Source organism: Nelumbo nucifera, chromosome 1 (assembly GCF_055504915.1).
Source record: "Nelumbo nucifera cultivar China Antique chromosome 1, China Antique-T2T, whole genome shotgun sequence".
In the NCBI taxonomy this organism is placed as follows: domain Eukaryota; kingdom Viridiplantae; phylum Streptophyta; class Magnoliopsida; order Proteales; family Nelumbonaceae; genus Nelumbo; species Nelumbo nucifera.
The window spans coordinates 191,135,736-191,151,903 of NC_142649.1; the positions used below are offsets into that span (position 1 = coordinate 191,135,736).

Below are 16,168 nucleotides of genomic sequence, written 5' to 3' on the forward strand. Positions count from 1 at the left end.
TATAGAAGGGATTTTTACAATATAAATGATAAGGTTTGGCAAATTAACAATTTTAGTAACCTTTTGAAAATAAAGGTGAAATCAATAAAAAAGACAAAAAAGGTAAGTTTTATTGGACAAAACTGCCCTTACATCCTAGCTACCTCACCTACATTTCTTCTTTGCTTTAGAGAAATATCTGCTCAAAACTAGGAGAAAGTTCAGAAAATACCAAGAGTGATCATGAAAAACCGAAAAACCAAACTTAATCAATGAGATCGAATTCGGTTTGGTGTTTCCAAAAATCCGAAAGTACCAATTCAGTTTTGGTTAACCAATATTATATATATTTTTCATATATATATTATATTATTTATATATTATAAATGCATTATGTATTATAAATACATATTTATAATACATAATATTTTATTTATTATATATAAAATTATGAAAATCAAAAACCCAAAAACTGACGAACTGAATTAGCGATTAACTGAACTTATCAATCAATTAACCGATCAGCTTCAATTCGATTTTGGTTACCGGTTTTCTAAGTACCAGTCTACTGGTATGGTTTAGACAAAAGGCCCACAGTTCGGCTAACCAAATTGTGAGCACCCTTAGAAAATACATTCGGCCTTTCGGTTAATCCAAGCATCTTGCATTGGTTGGATTTTTTTGGATAATTTTTGTATTATCCAAACTGGAGATAACTATTAAAGAGTTGCAGTTTAAAAAATTATCCAAACTAGAGATAACTATTAAAGAGTTGTTGTTTTTCGTAGTTCAAATCAGGTAGGCACGTTGTTGTAAGCATGTTAAATGAGCACTTTCAAATTATTTTTTGACATCTATCCCTTGAAATACCCCTAACCTACCCTTGAAAAAGATTAAAGACAACTTTTAACAGTTGTCAGAATATTTATAAAGTGCTCAATGAATGTGCTTCCTATGTTGTGCCTACTGGATCCGGTCTCCTCCATTGAATGATGATGTGGTTGAGAGATTTGTCTCCTTTATAAGTTGCTTTCACATATTACAAAGTTGTAAGGCATAAAGTTATAAGTGCGTCAAAACCATTATGTTACCCATTGGTTTCATTTATCTAAGTTTCTTTAGCGGAATTTCATAACTTTTGTTTCATTAAGACTGATTTACAAGTTTTATAAGGTATGTGTTTAGTATAGCTTCTGTTTATTAAGGGGCCGTTTGGCAAGCCATTTTGGGAAGATCTTCTGGTAGCTCTGACAATTAAAAGATGCATTGAGTTTTTGCATTAAGATTTGAGCAGCTTGAAGCTTGTTTGGTTAAGGCGTGTCTTTCCATGCAAAGACGAATAGAAAAAAAAACGCAAAAGCTCCATTTGGAGCTTCTCGAAAATCACCCTCTTCAGGCGACTAGATCTATCGTGAACCAAACGGGAAAAGACCGAATCACAGTCTGTCGAGCTTGTAAATAGTTGACAGACCGCATGAAAAGACGTGCCAAATTAGGCCTAAATAAACATGTATACTTGATTTGTCTTCAAAATTGAGAAAAGTACTTAATAAACCATTTATTGACAACTAGGTGCCACATTAATGAAGCTTCCCTCAACGGTTGGAAAACACATAAATCAAAACCCACTTTTATGAATATCAAAGCATACATGATGGACATTATGAGAAAAATGTTGATATGGTGATAACATGGTGGCATTTTGATAAACGCCTATCACAAAATGTCCACGGAACAAAACACACACCTTTCTGAAATAACCTCTGCTTCATTTGATAACTTCTTGAAATCTATTTTAACCAGAAGCATTGATGCAGGCTTCTCCGAAGTTTCTCAATGCTTCTCCTATCATTTCTTTGCATAACCCACCTTAGAAATTTAGAACCTAACAGTGAATATTAGTCTATTTTTCTTCATCTTCGAGTCGCATGAGTGATGGGTCACAATTAGAAGCACCCGTCAATTTGAAATTAGAATCATATGACCATAGAAGAAGAACGAGTTTACGAGAGTGGAATGAATCAGAAATTCAGAATCATACGGTCATGGATGGTTGCAAGTTGCAACTTTGATGACAAAAGTTAAACTCTACAATAGAAAATAAATAAAATAAAATAGAGAAGAAAAATGGAAATGAAAGAGTGGGATGAAAAAGAAAAAGAAATGAGAGAGGGAGATAAAAAATATATTGTTTGAACAATAAGTTTTACCATTGGATAAGAAGAAGATAAGCTCAAGGGGTTATTGATGGTTGTTGGTGAAAACAATTAGATAGTTCTGCATGGGAAACTTTAGGACCTGTTTGGCAATGTTCTGTGGGAGTGTTTCTCTTGTTCCCAGTGCTCCCGTGGAACATAAACATGTTTGGCAAAAAAAATGCAAGAAACAAGTCATCCCAAAGTGAGAACAATGCCCCAAAAACATGTCCTTTGGGAGTGACAAATCGACACTACCAGAGAACACGTTCTCAAGGAACATGCAGTTCCCACATTGTCCCAATTTATTTATGAACACATATTCGCCCTTTCCACGTAAGAGAAGGGACAATGTCCTCATTTTACATTGACAACATAAACTCTCCACCCTCCAAGCCTTAGTCCTTGAGCAATCTTCTTCATTTGTTCCTGGTGCTCCTGCTGTAAACCCACTATGCATCAAGGACTGACGGTGAATGACTAGTTTATCATCTTCGACGGCCATTTTCTAGTTAGAATCTCATACACAGGTAAGGTTTTCTTCGTTGTTGGCATTTCTAACTTTGTATGCTCTATTTTTTCGTCCTAAAACTTTTTTCATGCTCTGTTTTTTCTTCCTAAATGCATCTCCTCCTTTGTTGTTATCTTCATGAACTCAAGCAACTATATGCCGATTTGGTGAAACATCTCCTACTACTGCATAGATCTTGTCTTAGGAAGTGATTGGAGTGCTGATTTAGATCCCTGAGCCTCCAGCCCCCCCTCCCGATCCTCAAAATAATAAGAAAAAATTAAACAAAATTTAACGGATTGTATGATTGTATTTCTTTAATGCTTGTCAATTAATCGGGTTAATTTTCTAACCATGACGATTTGCTCAAGGCCAATTTCACAAGTATTATGTGAAACTTAGGACCATCAAGTGGTTTAGCTATTTACATCAAGTGAAAATTAGGATTATCAATTGGGCTTTTGTTTTATTCGTTGTTTGTTTTGTTTTGATCCTCAAGTAATCAAGGATTAGGTGGTGACAACATGGAGACATCATTATGACATGACACATGTTTTATATGGTTAATTTTATGCTTAATGTGGATGGATTTGCAAAACTGATGTTAAGGAATAGTTTCGTTATCCAATCATTGTTTCTGTTTTTTTAGAACAAAAATCCGTTCTCATAAAACAATTTGTCAAATGCCTTTGTTGCTCTCGAGGAACAAGAAATGAAATTCTTGTTATACCACAAGAATTTCTAAAAGAATAGGAACATGTGAGAACATTGCCAAACAAGAACTTAGCCTTTCGGAGTTTGGAAGAACCAGAGTCCAGAGAAGATGAGTGGTTGGATAGAGAAAGGAAGAAGAGAGAGAAAGTCCCTCTTTTTTCGTTAAAGGAAAAAAAAGTAGTTTTTTGGTGCCAATTACTAGATCCAACATTATTTTGCAAATATCACCTTGTCAATTGATCAAAGTTGATAATGTATCTTGCAAAAAGCCCTAGAATGTAAAAATATATTTTATACTATATTATAAAATATATTTATATATGTATGTATGTATATGTTAATTGAGTTAAGCTTGCAAGATTTTGAGCAGAACTTTTTATTAGTCGAATTTGAATAACTAATTGAGTTTTCCTTAAATGTCCAACTTGATTTGAATTCTATTAGAATCGAACTTGAACTAAGACTATTCAAACTCAAGTCCAAACTATTCAATTAGACTCGATTTGATTATAGCCTTATTAAGCACCGTTAGGTGTCACATGCACTAAATAGTAAATAAATGCTTGAGCATTGGGGGAGGGGTCCAAAATGATGTTTCCTCCTATGGAGGCCTCTTACATAAATAGAGAAAAGTGTTTTCTCAATAAACACTTTAACCCAAGGTTTTTAAAATCGGACTGAACAGAGAACCGTACTGGGGACCGATTATCAAGTCGAATGGTCTGACCGTCCAATTTGAATGGATGGTCCATTCTGACTTAAAAGAATAAAAAACAACCAACAATCGTTGTTCGGGTTGACGGTTCAACGGTTTGACCACCTGAGTCAACGGGTTGCAGACCAAATAAATAGTTTTTGGCCAAAAACCGATTTTAAGGTGAAACAAAATTGGTCACCTAACCAATTCCCAGTTTTTCTGGTTCGATCAATTTTGAAACCCATGCTTTAACCTAACAAAAATTAGGTTCCATTGGGAGAAACACTTACTTGGCAATAAGTTGGAGACGAAAATGGAAGCAAACACTAGCCTACACCACCTACCAACAAAGGATCATGTTAGGACCCTAGCTCAAGGTGATGGCTTAACCTAACCCTCAGTCTACCTCTAAATCAATGAAATCAAACTTTTATGATGGGTTCACCGAAGAGGATTGAGGTTTGACTGTTTGAGGCTTTAGTCACTAGTCATATTCGATTTGGATAAGAATTTAGTTACATATTCCCGATGCGATTTTAGGTCTGATCCGATTATCGAAACTTAAAAATTAGGTAGGTACTTGGAGTTGGCATCAATGCTGTTTCTTTAGAAAAATGGCACTACGATGGCGTTTGATAACACTTTTAAGACATTTGAAGTCTAAAAATGTTGCCTTTCAGATGCCACCTATGTTTGGGTTGGGTCTGAAAATTTAGATCTGAAATGCATTTTTAGATCTGAATTTGTAAGAGGCAGGCCAATGACTTAATGCGCTCAGACGTTTTTCAGATCACATTAAAAGACAAAAATGCCCATCCTCGATTTCCCTCACACTCTCCCTCTCTCTCCCCTTGTCTTCTAGCCATCGCCACTGCAACTCTCAGCAGCGGCGTTTCCCTCTCCCTCTCCTCCCTCCCTCTCTCTCTCTCCCCCCTTGTATTCTCGCCACTGCCACTGCAAAGAGTTGTAGTGGCATTCAATTTCCCACAACCTCTCCCTCCCTCCCTCCCCCCTCTCTCTCTCCTTGTCTTCCTGCCACTGCCATTGTAACTCTCAGCAGTAGCGTTTCCTTCTCCTTCTCTCCCTCTCCTATATTCTCGCCATTGCCGTTGCAAGGAGTTGCAACGACGTTAGGTTTCCCACACCCTCTCCCTCTCTCTCTCTCTCTCTCTCTCTCTCTCTCTCTCTCTCCCCCCCCCTTGACTTCTTGCCACCGTTGCTACAACTCTCAGCAGTGGCGTTCGATTTCCCTCACCCTCACTCTCTCTCTCTCTCTCCCCCTTGTCTTCTTGCCACCGTTGCTGCAATTCTTAGCAACAACGTTTCCCTCTCACTCTCCTTCTCCCTCCCTCCCTCTTTCTCTCTCTCTCTCTCTCTCCCCTCCCTCTCTTTCTCTCTATCTTCTTGCCACCGCCGTTGCAAAGAGTTGCAGCAGCATTCGATTTCCCTCACCCTCTCTCTCTCTCTCTCTCCTGTCTTCCCATCACCATCATTGCAACTCTCAGCAACGACGTTCGGTTCCCTCTTCCTCTCTCTCTCTCTCCCCCTGTTTTCCCACCACTGCCACTACAACTCTTAGTAGCGACGTTCAATTTTTATTCTTAATAATTTATTTTTAATTTGTAAATTTATACATATTTCCAATTTAATTCTTATTTTGATAAATTATTTTTTATAATTTTTATTTGTATTAATTATTAATTATTTGAATTTTTAAATTATTAAATAGTTTAATGGGTTCAATTTAATAATTTGATAATTATTAAATATTTTTTCATTGCTTCATGGACTTTATTACTATTTTCGTTCTTATTTTAACTTTTAATAATTTATTTTTATTTTATAAATTTATATATATTTTCAATTTTATTCTTATTTTAATATTTTTTTAATTTTTTTATAATTTATCATAATTTGTTCATATTTTTCAATATCATTTTGAATTTAATAAATTGTATTTTATGAAATAGTACAAATTAAACTCAAAATTACCAAATAGTATGTTCTAGGGGTAAAATAGTAAAATTAAGGAATTTTAGATATTGAAGATTTGATTCAACACAAACAACCTTCTCTGTTCAGAGCCTCTAAAAAGTCAAAAAGCATCTATGCCTCTTTTTAGATTTTAGATGCCATTAATATCTTTTTAACTTTTCAAAGTTTAGATTTCAGATTTCTCAAATGCCATCAACATCAGTGTTACATTTAAAATATATTTTTTGCAATGTTTAAAATTTTGATATGATACGCTCGATACGGGACATATCTTATCGTATCTTTGAAAAATAGATACAAGGTACGCATGGAAATCGGACGTTTCATATTTTTTCATGCGTATCGGACCCATATCGGGGCGTATCGGTAGCGTATCAACAAAAAAGATATGGCCAAAAACTAAAAAAAATTAAAGGGGGAAAGTAAGCTTCTTTTTCCCAAAATAAGCCTTCTTTCACCTCCAAATGACTCTAAAACTCCAAACTTCATTCCTAAAGTGCTAGACTTGCAAAAGTTTGCAAGAAACAAGTGTGAATCGCTACTTTTTTTAAAGATTTTTCAAATTTTGAAAAAATATGAAAAAAATAGGTAAATTTTTTCAAATTTTTATAATATCTTGTGATTTCTTTTTTTTTTCTTGGATGTTTAAATTTATGTTGATCTACATTTCTTACATTCAAAATCTATTTTTTTTTGTGTTATTAGTAGATTTATAGAAATTTTACGAAGATATTTGAGAAAATATAAATTAACAAAAAATTTGAAAATATAATTTTTTATCCGCTTGTAAAGACTAAATATGTTTTAGATCTATGGATTTATCTATCATATCCATAGAGCAATTGAAATTTCTTCTTGAATATTTTTTTTGATTTTTTATGTTTTTAGAATTAAAAAATAAATAATAATTAATTATATTTTATCATTTGATCACAACAATTGAATATATTATAATTCTATGGATGATCTATCATACCCATAGATAAATTGAAATTTATTCTTTAATAATTATTATTATTATTTTTATATTTTTAGAATTAAAAATAAATAAATAAATAATTATATTTTATTATTGGATCACAATGATTGAATATATTATAATTCTATGGATGATCTATCATATCCACAAAGCAATTGAAATTTCTTCTTTAATAACTATTTTTGAATATATTATATAATGTTTTATTTGTTTTTTATAATTTTTGGAATAATAAATAATAATTATTTATTCTTTAGGGTAAAATACAAAAACCTCCCCTGAGTTTTTTGACAATCATAAAAACCTCCCCTATGTTTTCACTTTAACAAAAACCTCCCCTGTACTTTTTAGAAAACATGCAACTACCTCCCTTTCTTAGTTGAAAAGCCGATTTAATGTGCTTGTTTTTTTAAATGCCTATTTTGCCCTTATGCCTAATGTAGATTTATTAAAATATCCTTCAAAACACTATTTATTTTTTCTCGAGAACTCAGGACTAGAGTCGCCGGTCATCTCTCATGTAAAAGACAAAAATGTCCTTACTTGTTGATTAAATTTTCAAAACATGCCCCTCCTCGTCACCCATGATCTCCATCATACATTATGTATTCTTCTTCTTCGTCCTTTCATTTGCCCTCCATTAGAGATGTTTGCACCAAAAAAAAAAACAAAGTTACGACTTTGTTCGTTTTTAGTATTATTGGATGGATGGTTCAGGGATGTAAGTATAATGGATGCATTATAAATGAAAGGCGTGTGTGGTGGAATCACTCTGGGTTTATTTGATTTTGATATTTGTTTCTCTATCTGAACTAAATATGTGCAGAGAAGCTATCATCTTCGATTTCATTGATGTGAAGCATAGTCATAATTTGGCGTTGCAAGACCTCTAATAGGAATTTGACACCATCTCCAATCTTACGGGCTTCGACTTCAGCGACAAAGATTCTTCTTCTTCTTCTTTGACCCATCAACCAAGCAAAGGTGAGAATCATCTTCTAAACAGTTAGACTTTGGTTGGTTTTGAGAGTTTTTAACAGCAAAAAATGTATTTTCTCTTGGAATGTAGGAACTGGTGATAAGACCAATAAAGGAAGCATAGTTGGAGCAGATCAAGGGTAAAAACAGCTAGAAAGAATATTTACAGGTTGGTACAGAGCTGTAACAAATACTTATGCTAATGGTCTAATGGATGTTGTAGTCATTAGAATATGCCATCTAGAAACAACAAAGCTAATTTCTCAAGCTTGGTGTCAAGGCTTGTGGTTGCAATGGTTTGTCTTATACTCTCAATTACACGGGTAATTCAAAATTTTTTAATTTCATAGCACAGTGGGGATTTAGATCTTCATTACTGCCTACCAGAAGCACAGAAGATACTTAATTATAGATCACTTGATCTCCAAAAATTCTACTCAAATGCTTCTGTTTTGGGTTCCGTACCGTTGCCAATCCACTAAAACATTTTCAAGACACGCTAAGGAGACTCTAGAATTGATTAAGGCCATGGGTATGCGATGGATATGGCAAACAAAAGACAGTCAAACAAACTTGAGAGAGAGAAGGCAAGCGGATTTGGTTCAAAGAAAATGAACAGTGTTTTGGAGGGTATTTTAATAAATTTATATCTAAATAGATAGACATAAGGGAAAAATAGGCATTTAAAAAAACAAGCACATTAAATCGGCTTTTTAACCAAGGAAGGGAGGTAGTTGCGTGTTTTTTAAAAAGTACAGGGGAGGTTTCTATTAAAATGATAACACAAGGGAGTTTTTATGATTGTCAGAAAATTCAGGGGAGGTTTTTGTATTTTACTCTATTCTTTAATAACTATTTCTTCTTTATAATTTTTGGAATAATTTCTTCTTTAATAACTATTGTGCCAATGCATGTTTTATGGTTGGATAGGAGAGTTGGGTTTTTTCTATCCCATAAAACATTAAAACTTCAGAATTATAATTTATAAATTATAGTTGAGCATATGATTTTTTTAATGAAGTTATAATTAACTATAATATATTTCTTCATAAAACAATTAAAATATATTAATTTAATGTATATACACCTAATTGAGATATTATATTTAGTGTTGGTGATGTATTTTTATTATTTATTAAAGTATTTATAATGTTTCTAAATATATATACATATCTTAATTTTTTTCCGATATACATATGTATCCAGTACGTATTCAATACATCTCTTAAAATTAACTTTTGGATACATTTTACGTTTCTGATAATTTTTTCGTTTATTCAGAAAAACATTTTGAAATCAGCAACATTAATGATACCAGATAGAAAATATCAAAACAGTATGCTTATATAGCACCGGTTTTTGACAAAACGCCGTAAACCGCATTGCTGGTAAAAACACCGCCTTAGGTCATTTTGAAGTTTGGTTCTTTGAGTTTTAAAAGCTGTGGATTCCGATCTGACGTACTCTTCTTAACAGAAAGTCGTCTTAGTGAACGAAGAAAAACGGAAGGAGTGGCTTTGTTTCTTGGCATCTTCTCTGTTGGCTCCATGAAATTGAAACCGTGGCTTCTTTACTCTGCAACTGCAAGCGTGCATAAAACAAGGATTCATTCCATTCTTTGTTGTCGTGGCGCGTGCCGAAACCAAACGAAATGGGTATCCACCTAAATTGAACGCATTCATTCTAGTCGGTTCAGAGAGATCGAGAAAGAGACAGAGACGGAAGCAATTCTATACCCATACCTTATTACAGTATGGGGAATACGTTCTGTGGGTTCTGTACGTGCATAGATCAGGCGAGTATAGGGGTGGTGGAGAGATGGGGACGTTTCGAGAAATTGGCTGCTCCCGGTTTCCATTTTTTCAACCCTTTTGCCGGTGAATGGGTCGCTGGAGTTCTTTCCACCAGGATCAGCTCCCTCGATGTCCGAATCGAGACCAAGACCAAGGTAAGTCGTTGGTTCCCTCTTTCTTCTTCTTCTTAGTTTTCCTTGTACCCAGTTATTGGTTTTTCTGATTTCTCTCTATATCAGAAAACAAGCACGGAATTACGGGTGGGAATTGTATCTGTACATGACCGATAGAAAAATCAATGCGCACTAGGAAATAAATCGATGAATACCAAATTACTAGTTTTGGTTTTTTTCTTTGTTTTTTTTTTTTGATAGATGAATTTTTCTTTCTTTCTTTCTTTCTTTTTGTCTATGCGTCCTTGAATCCGATAAAATTAACTTAGTTGCCGATTTTCACCAATTGGGTTCTTTCCTTGTTTATTTGTTTGGGAGTTTTGAAGTGCATGATAGTTGATATTATGGAAGGAGATTTATTTCGATGCTGTGAAATCCTAATGATGTTTTGTACACATGTGGTCTGGCATGCAATCTTGAAACCATCAAATCGGTCGACATGAACAAATCATTTTTGCTGCAAATAAGAAAATTCTGTGTCGTTCCCACACTGGAATATTTATCAGGAGAAATTGTCATTTCTTCTCGGTCCTTTCTTTTTTAAATTCTCCACCGTGTTCCTTGCCTAATTCTAATGGGCATCTGCCTATCTATTATATCATAAATATAAAACCTACCTCTTACTTTTGAGTCAAACATATGGGCAACTTAACGTGTTGTGTTTGTGGCAACCACCAACGTCCCTAATGCATGTCTGCTACGTTATTCTGTTACTAAGACGGCTAAGGCAGAATGATGAAAAATTGGTATTATGGAATTGGTGTTATTGACAATTTGTTCTCTTGATGCGTGCAAGCGTAGTTACAAAAATAAAACTGCACAAGGAATTGTGCAATTGCAATGGTAAGCTTGTGAAGCGTCCAGACATTGTAGGAGAAAACATGATTTTGGAGCTGCTACGTGTCCTAGAGATTGTTAATAACATCATGATCATGATCATGATCATCATCTAAGCCTTGCCTCAACTATATGGGATTAGCTACATGAATCCTATTTCACCATTCTGTTCTTTTCAGTGCAATATTCATTGTTAAATTATGGGCCTTCAAATCATTTCTCACTCTTCAAATCATGTCTTTTTTGGCCTGCACCTAGCTCTTTTAGAATCTTCAACTTGTGATAGATACTTCAAGAGAAGAAATGAACAATCACTCATTATATAAAACTTCTTATGGTTTCCTTATTTTCTTGATAGTTCCGCCTTATGGTATATCACAATTTATATCATAAGTTACTGTTAGAAACCTTTAGTATGTTAGAAGTTCCATGGTGCATGATTTACGCAAGTAAACCTATGTAACAACACAGAGCTCATGTGACTAAAGTGTATTATCAGCATGTTTGTCAGTTGGCTAGCATTGAACTTGGTAAAAAATGGTCAAAAAATTGAATATTGAGATTGGAATAATGTTTGAATTTTGAGATTATGCATTGAAGTACTCGTGGTACATCGATAACAACAACAGCAATGGTAATAGGCAGAACTAGGATAGTTTAATTCCTAGTGGATAAATTGAACTTTTTTTTTTTAAATTTTGTGATACAGGATAATGTCTTTGTCCAACTGCTCTGTTCAATTCAGTACCGAATAATCAGAGAAAATGCTGATGATGCATTCTATGAGTTGCAAAACCCCAAAGAACAGATCCAGGCTTATGTATTTGATGGTAAAATTTTTATGATCTAGAAACAGATTGACCCCTTAATTGGGAATATTTTTTTGACATCTAGTTTCCTTTTCTTTTTTTAATCAAATCTTTATATTTACCAAAGGAAATAAAGAAATAGGATGTTTTTTTCCTTGAATTCAGTGGTGCGAGCTCATGTTCCCAGAATGACTTTAGATGAACTTTTTGAACAAAAGGGTGACGTTGCACAAGCGGTATTGGAGGAGCTTGAAAAGGTAACGTGATGTTTCTATCAGAATATTACTTGTTGTTTAGTGCTTCCATGTTTTTGAGAATTTCCTTGTAAATATATGCATCTGTACAATCACTAATTAGTTTTATTGATGAAATTGAGAGTGTGCAATATATTCACCCTACTGCAGAAGTAAACTGCTTAATATATACAACATGCTTTAGAACCTACAACGATACAAGTTAGTTCTTTTGTTAAAGAAGCAAGGAAACTTTTGTTTTGTTATAAATGAACTATTTTTCCAGCTTTTCTTGGTTGGAAATCCTGTATGCACTCCAGTAGTGATGGGACTTCTTATGATGGCATTCCAAGGTTATTCATGATCCACCATATCCATCTTTTCATATTTAATAATAGATGATTAACTACCATCATGTTCTTAAACTAGCTGTGGAACATCAAGTTGATGAAGAAATATCTGGAAAATTAGAGTGAGAATGTATGGCCAAATCCTGGAAAGTGCATTTTAATTAGCTGCTTATAATTGGGGGTGGAGTTTGAGATGATGGTTTTAATCAGAGGATGATGTGATTAGTAAGGCATGGATTCAAGCATCAATATTAGCACGGACACCTACATGATTCCATCTAAAACTTTAGGTCATGATAGTTGGTGGCTTGAATGGGAGACATTGAAGTTAGCACCATTATGATCATCACCATAACAGGGGACCCAGCGGATAAGAAATGGTGAGGCTTGCTGCTACCCTGCCACTGCAAATCAGTAAAAAAATGAAGGAAATGTGAAACTTAAAAGGGAAAAATGTAATGGATATATGCGTTTTGATTTAGAAATATTACTTTGGATTTAGAAGTGGGTTTTTTCCTTGGTTGGTTAAGATAATTAGGATGACATAACAAAGTAGTTCAGATTTCAGAGCTAACTATATCGCTTTAGAAGGAACGCCATAAGTACTTCCTTCTTGCTTTAGAGGTGGATGTGTTTTAATCTTTTTGGTTGTTATGGATATAAATACCATGGTACAGAAAAGCAGTTCAGAGTTATTTGAGAAGTACTTATAGGAAAAGAGAGGTTGAATTAATTTTAGTTTCTGTTCACTTTATTTCTTACCATGTTCCATTACCAATCTTTAGGCTCCATTTGGTTTGTGGGATGGGGATGAGAAAAAGGGAATATTTCAAAAATATTCCTTTTTCTCTCATTTGTTTTGAGGGAAATAGAGGGATGGGATGAGAAAAATGTGGGATGCCAGATCCCAAAATTGTGGATTTGGGGTCGCACCAAAACCGTGTGACCCCGGTGGAAAAATTTGAGAAACCCTGTTACCATCGACAACAAACAAAGGAGGGAGAGAACCAGTGCCTTCCCCGTTCGAACCCAGAAGTAGAGCAGCGGCGGCGGCACCCCTTCTCAGCCACTCCCTTCCTCCCTCTCTCCTCTCTTCTTCTCTTTCTTCTTCTTCTTCTTCTTCTTCTTCTTCTTCTTCTGTCTTTTGTTTTCCACCCAAAGAAAGCACTGTTCATCGTCTTCTCGACAACGAACACAAGATATGCTAGTGGCGGTGACCAGGATCATTTACCCTCTAGTACCTCTCCGTTCATCGCCTTTGCTTTCCACCGGTGAACTACTGTCTCCGGTGGCACTGTTCGCTTTCCAAAGGTGACCAGCGGCACTGTTCATCGTCTTCGCTTTCCGCCGGTGAACTACTGTTCGTCTTCCTCTTGGTGAAACAGAGCACCCCACAGTGGCTATACTCCATCATTCCTACCGTCTCTGGCAACCGTTTCACTGGTTTTGACTAGTTTCTCCTATCATCCATTGTTTCTGATTCCCTCATTTTCCCTCTCTTTGATCGCCATTGCAGTCATGGAGCTCTCTTCTTCACCTTACATGAATCCGGCAAAGAAGTAGCTTGTCACAGTGCTTTTCCCATTATTTTCCCATATATAAAACCAAACAATGTAAGTGTAAATTTTTACACTTTCCCATCCCATCCCATCCCATCTCATCTTTTCCCATCCCACCCAAATCTTCCCACAAACCAAACGGAACCTTATGTCCCTATAACCTTGTGACTTTCCTAAAATGCAACATTTTCTGATATTATGTGTTATATATATTTTTTATTTAAGATGGCTATCAATGCAGTTTTGAGATGTCATCTATTGTCAGTTTTTGATTTTCAAATATCAATATAGATGTCCGGCCACTCTATTTTTTAGTTTATGATTTTTTCCTCTTCCATACTGAGAAACAAGGATTTTTGAATTTGAAACTGAACATTTTTCTTTGACCAGTATGTCTGAAATAGCAATATTCTATGTTGGAATCATTGTCAGGTTATGGGAGCATATGGATATAGCATAGAACACATACTAATGGTAGATATCATACCTGATGCCTCAGTGCGTAAAGCCATGAATGAGATAAATGCAGGTAACAAGTCTTCTCCTTCTTACATTTGATTCTGAAAATTGTCCTTCCAGGTGACGATTTAATGTTTCAAACATCTAATGTTAGTTCTTATGGGTTATACGTATTGTTTTCCAGACTAGGTAGCAATTTTAACTTACTCGATTTCCTAATTTTGAATATCAAACTATGTAGTATTAGTTTAAGCCTGCGTAGTGTTGACTTCACGGTTCTGGTTTGGATTTTTTCTAATGTTAGTTGCTGATTAATCTTCATGCCAGTGATAATGGTTATTATAAAGAGAACAAATGCGGTCTTAAATCCTTGACTAGAATTTAGTTTTTTTTTTTCTCCATTGAATGATAATCTAAATGTGAAGCCAAGGATTATTTTCTTTGGTATTTCCTTTTCGGTCTTTTGTGTTTCCTGATGTTTTTTATGCTGCTATATAGACTTCAAATTGGAGGATAACAAATGTTAAGGAAATGCCAAAAGCACAAACAAGTGCATAAGACTGTAGCTTGCCAATGCATTCCTAATTTCCATTTTCTTCATCATGATGTTTCAAAGTTTAGAATATTAGATATGGTCATTGATAATTTCAGAATTCATGTGCCTAGGGTCACATGGTTAATGATAACTTCAGAATTCATGATTTTACCCCATAATTCTACATGCTGCATTCTGGGCTGCTTTCTAGCATTTGAGCCACCTAAATTATTCCCTGGAACTGCCGCTACTTTGGTTACTCAGATAAAAGAGCTGTCCCAAGTGATGATCTTTAGGATCAGCCTAGTACCGCTTTTCTCAGCATATGGATTTAATTATATCCTCTTATCAAATAGAATCACCCAAGGATTTTCTGGATGGACATTGATTGGGATTGACTGATTGTCTTGTTAGTTCAAAATGGTACATTGAAAGGCATCAATTGAAACATATGTTATTAGAAGTCTGAACTAAACAAACCTTGCCATCCATCTTTATGCCACTACGAAGAATGAAGTTCAACAATCTTTCAGTTGTTTGCTCCATGCTTCAGCATCTGTTTATAGAAATTTGGCATTAAACTTGGACCATGTTCTAGACTTCTAGTAGGCTGGTCTATGCATTAGTATGAACTATTAAGTAATATTTAGTGATTCTTAGTGCATGTTGACTATATGAGATTTTGTCACTGTTATGTGTTGCAGCTCAAAGGCTCCAGCTTGCTAGTGTCTACAAAGGTGAAGCAGAAAAGGTGTTCCTAGTGAAGAAAGCTGAGGCGGAGGCAGAGGCTAAGTACCTCGGAGGGCTTGGGGTGGCCCGGCAACGACAAGCTATCACAGATGGCTTGAGAGACAACATTTTAAACTTCTCTAACAAGGTGGGAGGCACATCGGCAAAGGAGGTGATGGATCTGATCATGATCACGCAGTATTTTGACACAATCAAAGACCTAGGGAATTCATCCAAGAACACTACTGTGTTCATACCCCATGGCCCTGGTCACGTTAGAGACATTGGTGAGCAGATACGAAATGGGCTGTTGGAGGCAGCGAGTGCCAATGTTGAATGATTTTGTTCACTTTCTGGCTTCCCATTAGTTCTTAGTCCTGTTGGCTTACCACTGAAGCGTGCCTTTGTTGAGTTTCTGCATATTTGTATGCGAATAAAAGGGGAGAATAGGATTAGACAGGAACAGAATGTTTACACCAAGGATGGATCATACTGTTTTCTTAGTAAATACATAGGGGTCTAGGTTTAAGGGTGTGGAGGAGAGAAAAAGGATACTTAATTGCTTATGTAGTTATGTGCACCATCAATGACGTGTAAATATGAAATTGTCATGTGTTTATCAATCACATTTACTTATAACGTC

The 16,168-nt window shown here is 35.1% G+C and overlaps 1 protein-coding gene across 1 annotated transcript; it reads left to right on the plus strand.

Moving 5' to 3' along the window:
- Window positions 1-9,510: 9,510 nt before the first annotated feature.
- On the plus strand, window positions 9,511-16,168 carry LOC104596251 (hypersensitive-induced response protein 4-like). The gene is made up of 5 exons (XM_010257335.3): window positions 9,511-9,996; window positions 11,561-11,681; window positions 11,826-11,917; window positions 14,235-14,331; window positions 15,501-16,168. Exons 1-5 carry the CDS (start codon window positions 9,802-9,804, stop codon window positions 15,863-15,865), a joined length of 870 nt encoding a protein of 289 aa, XP_010255637.1. The 5' UTR covers window positions 9,511-9,801; the 3' UTR covers window positions 15,866-16,168.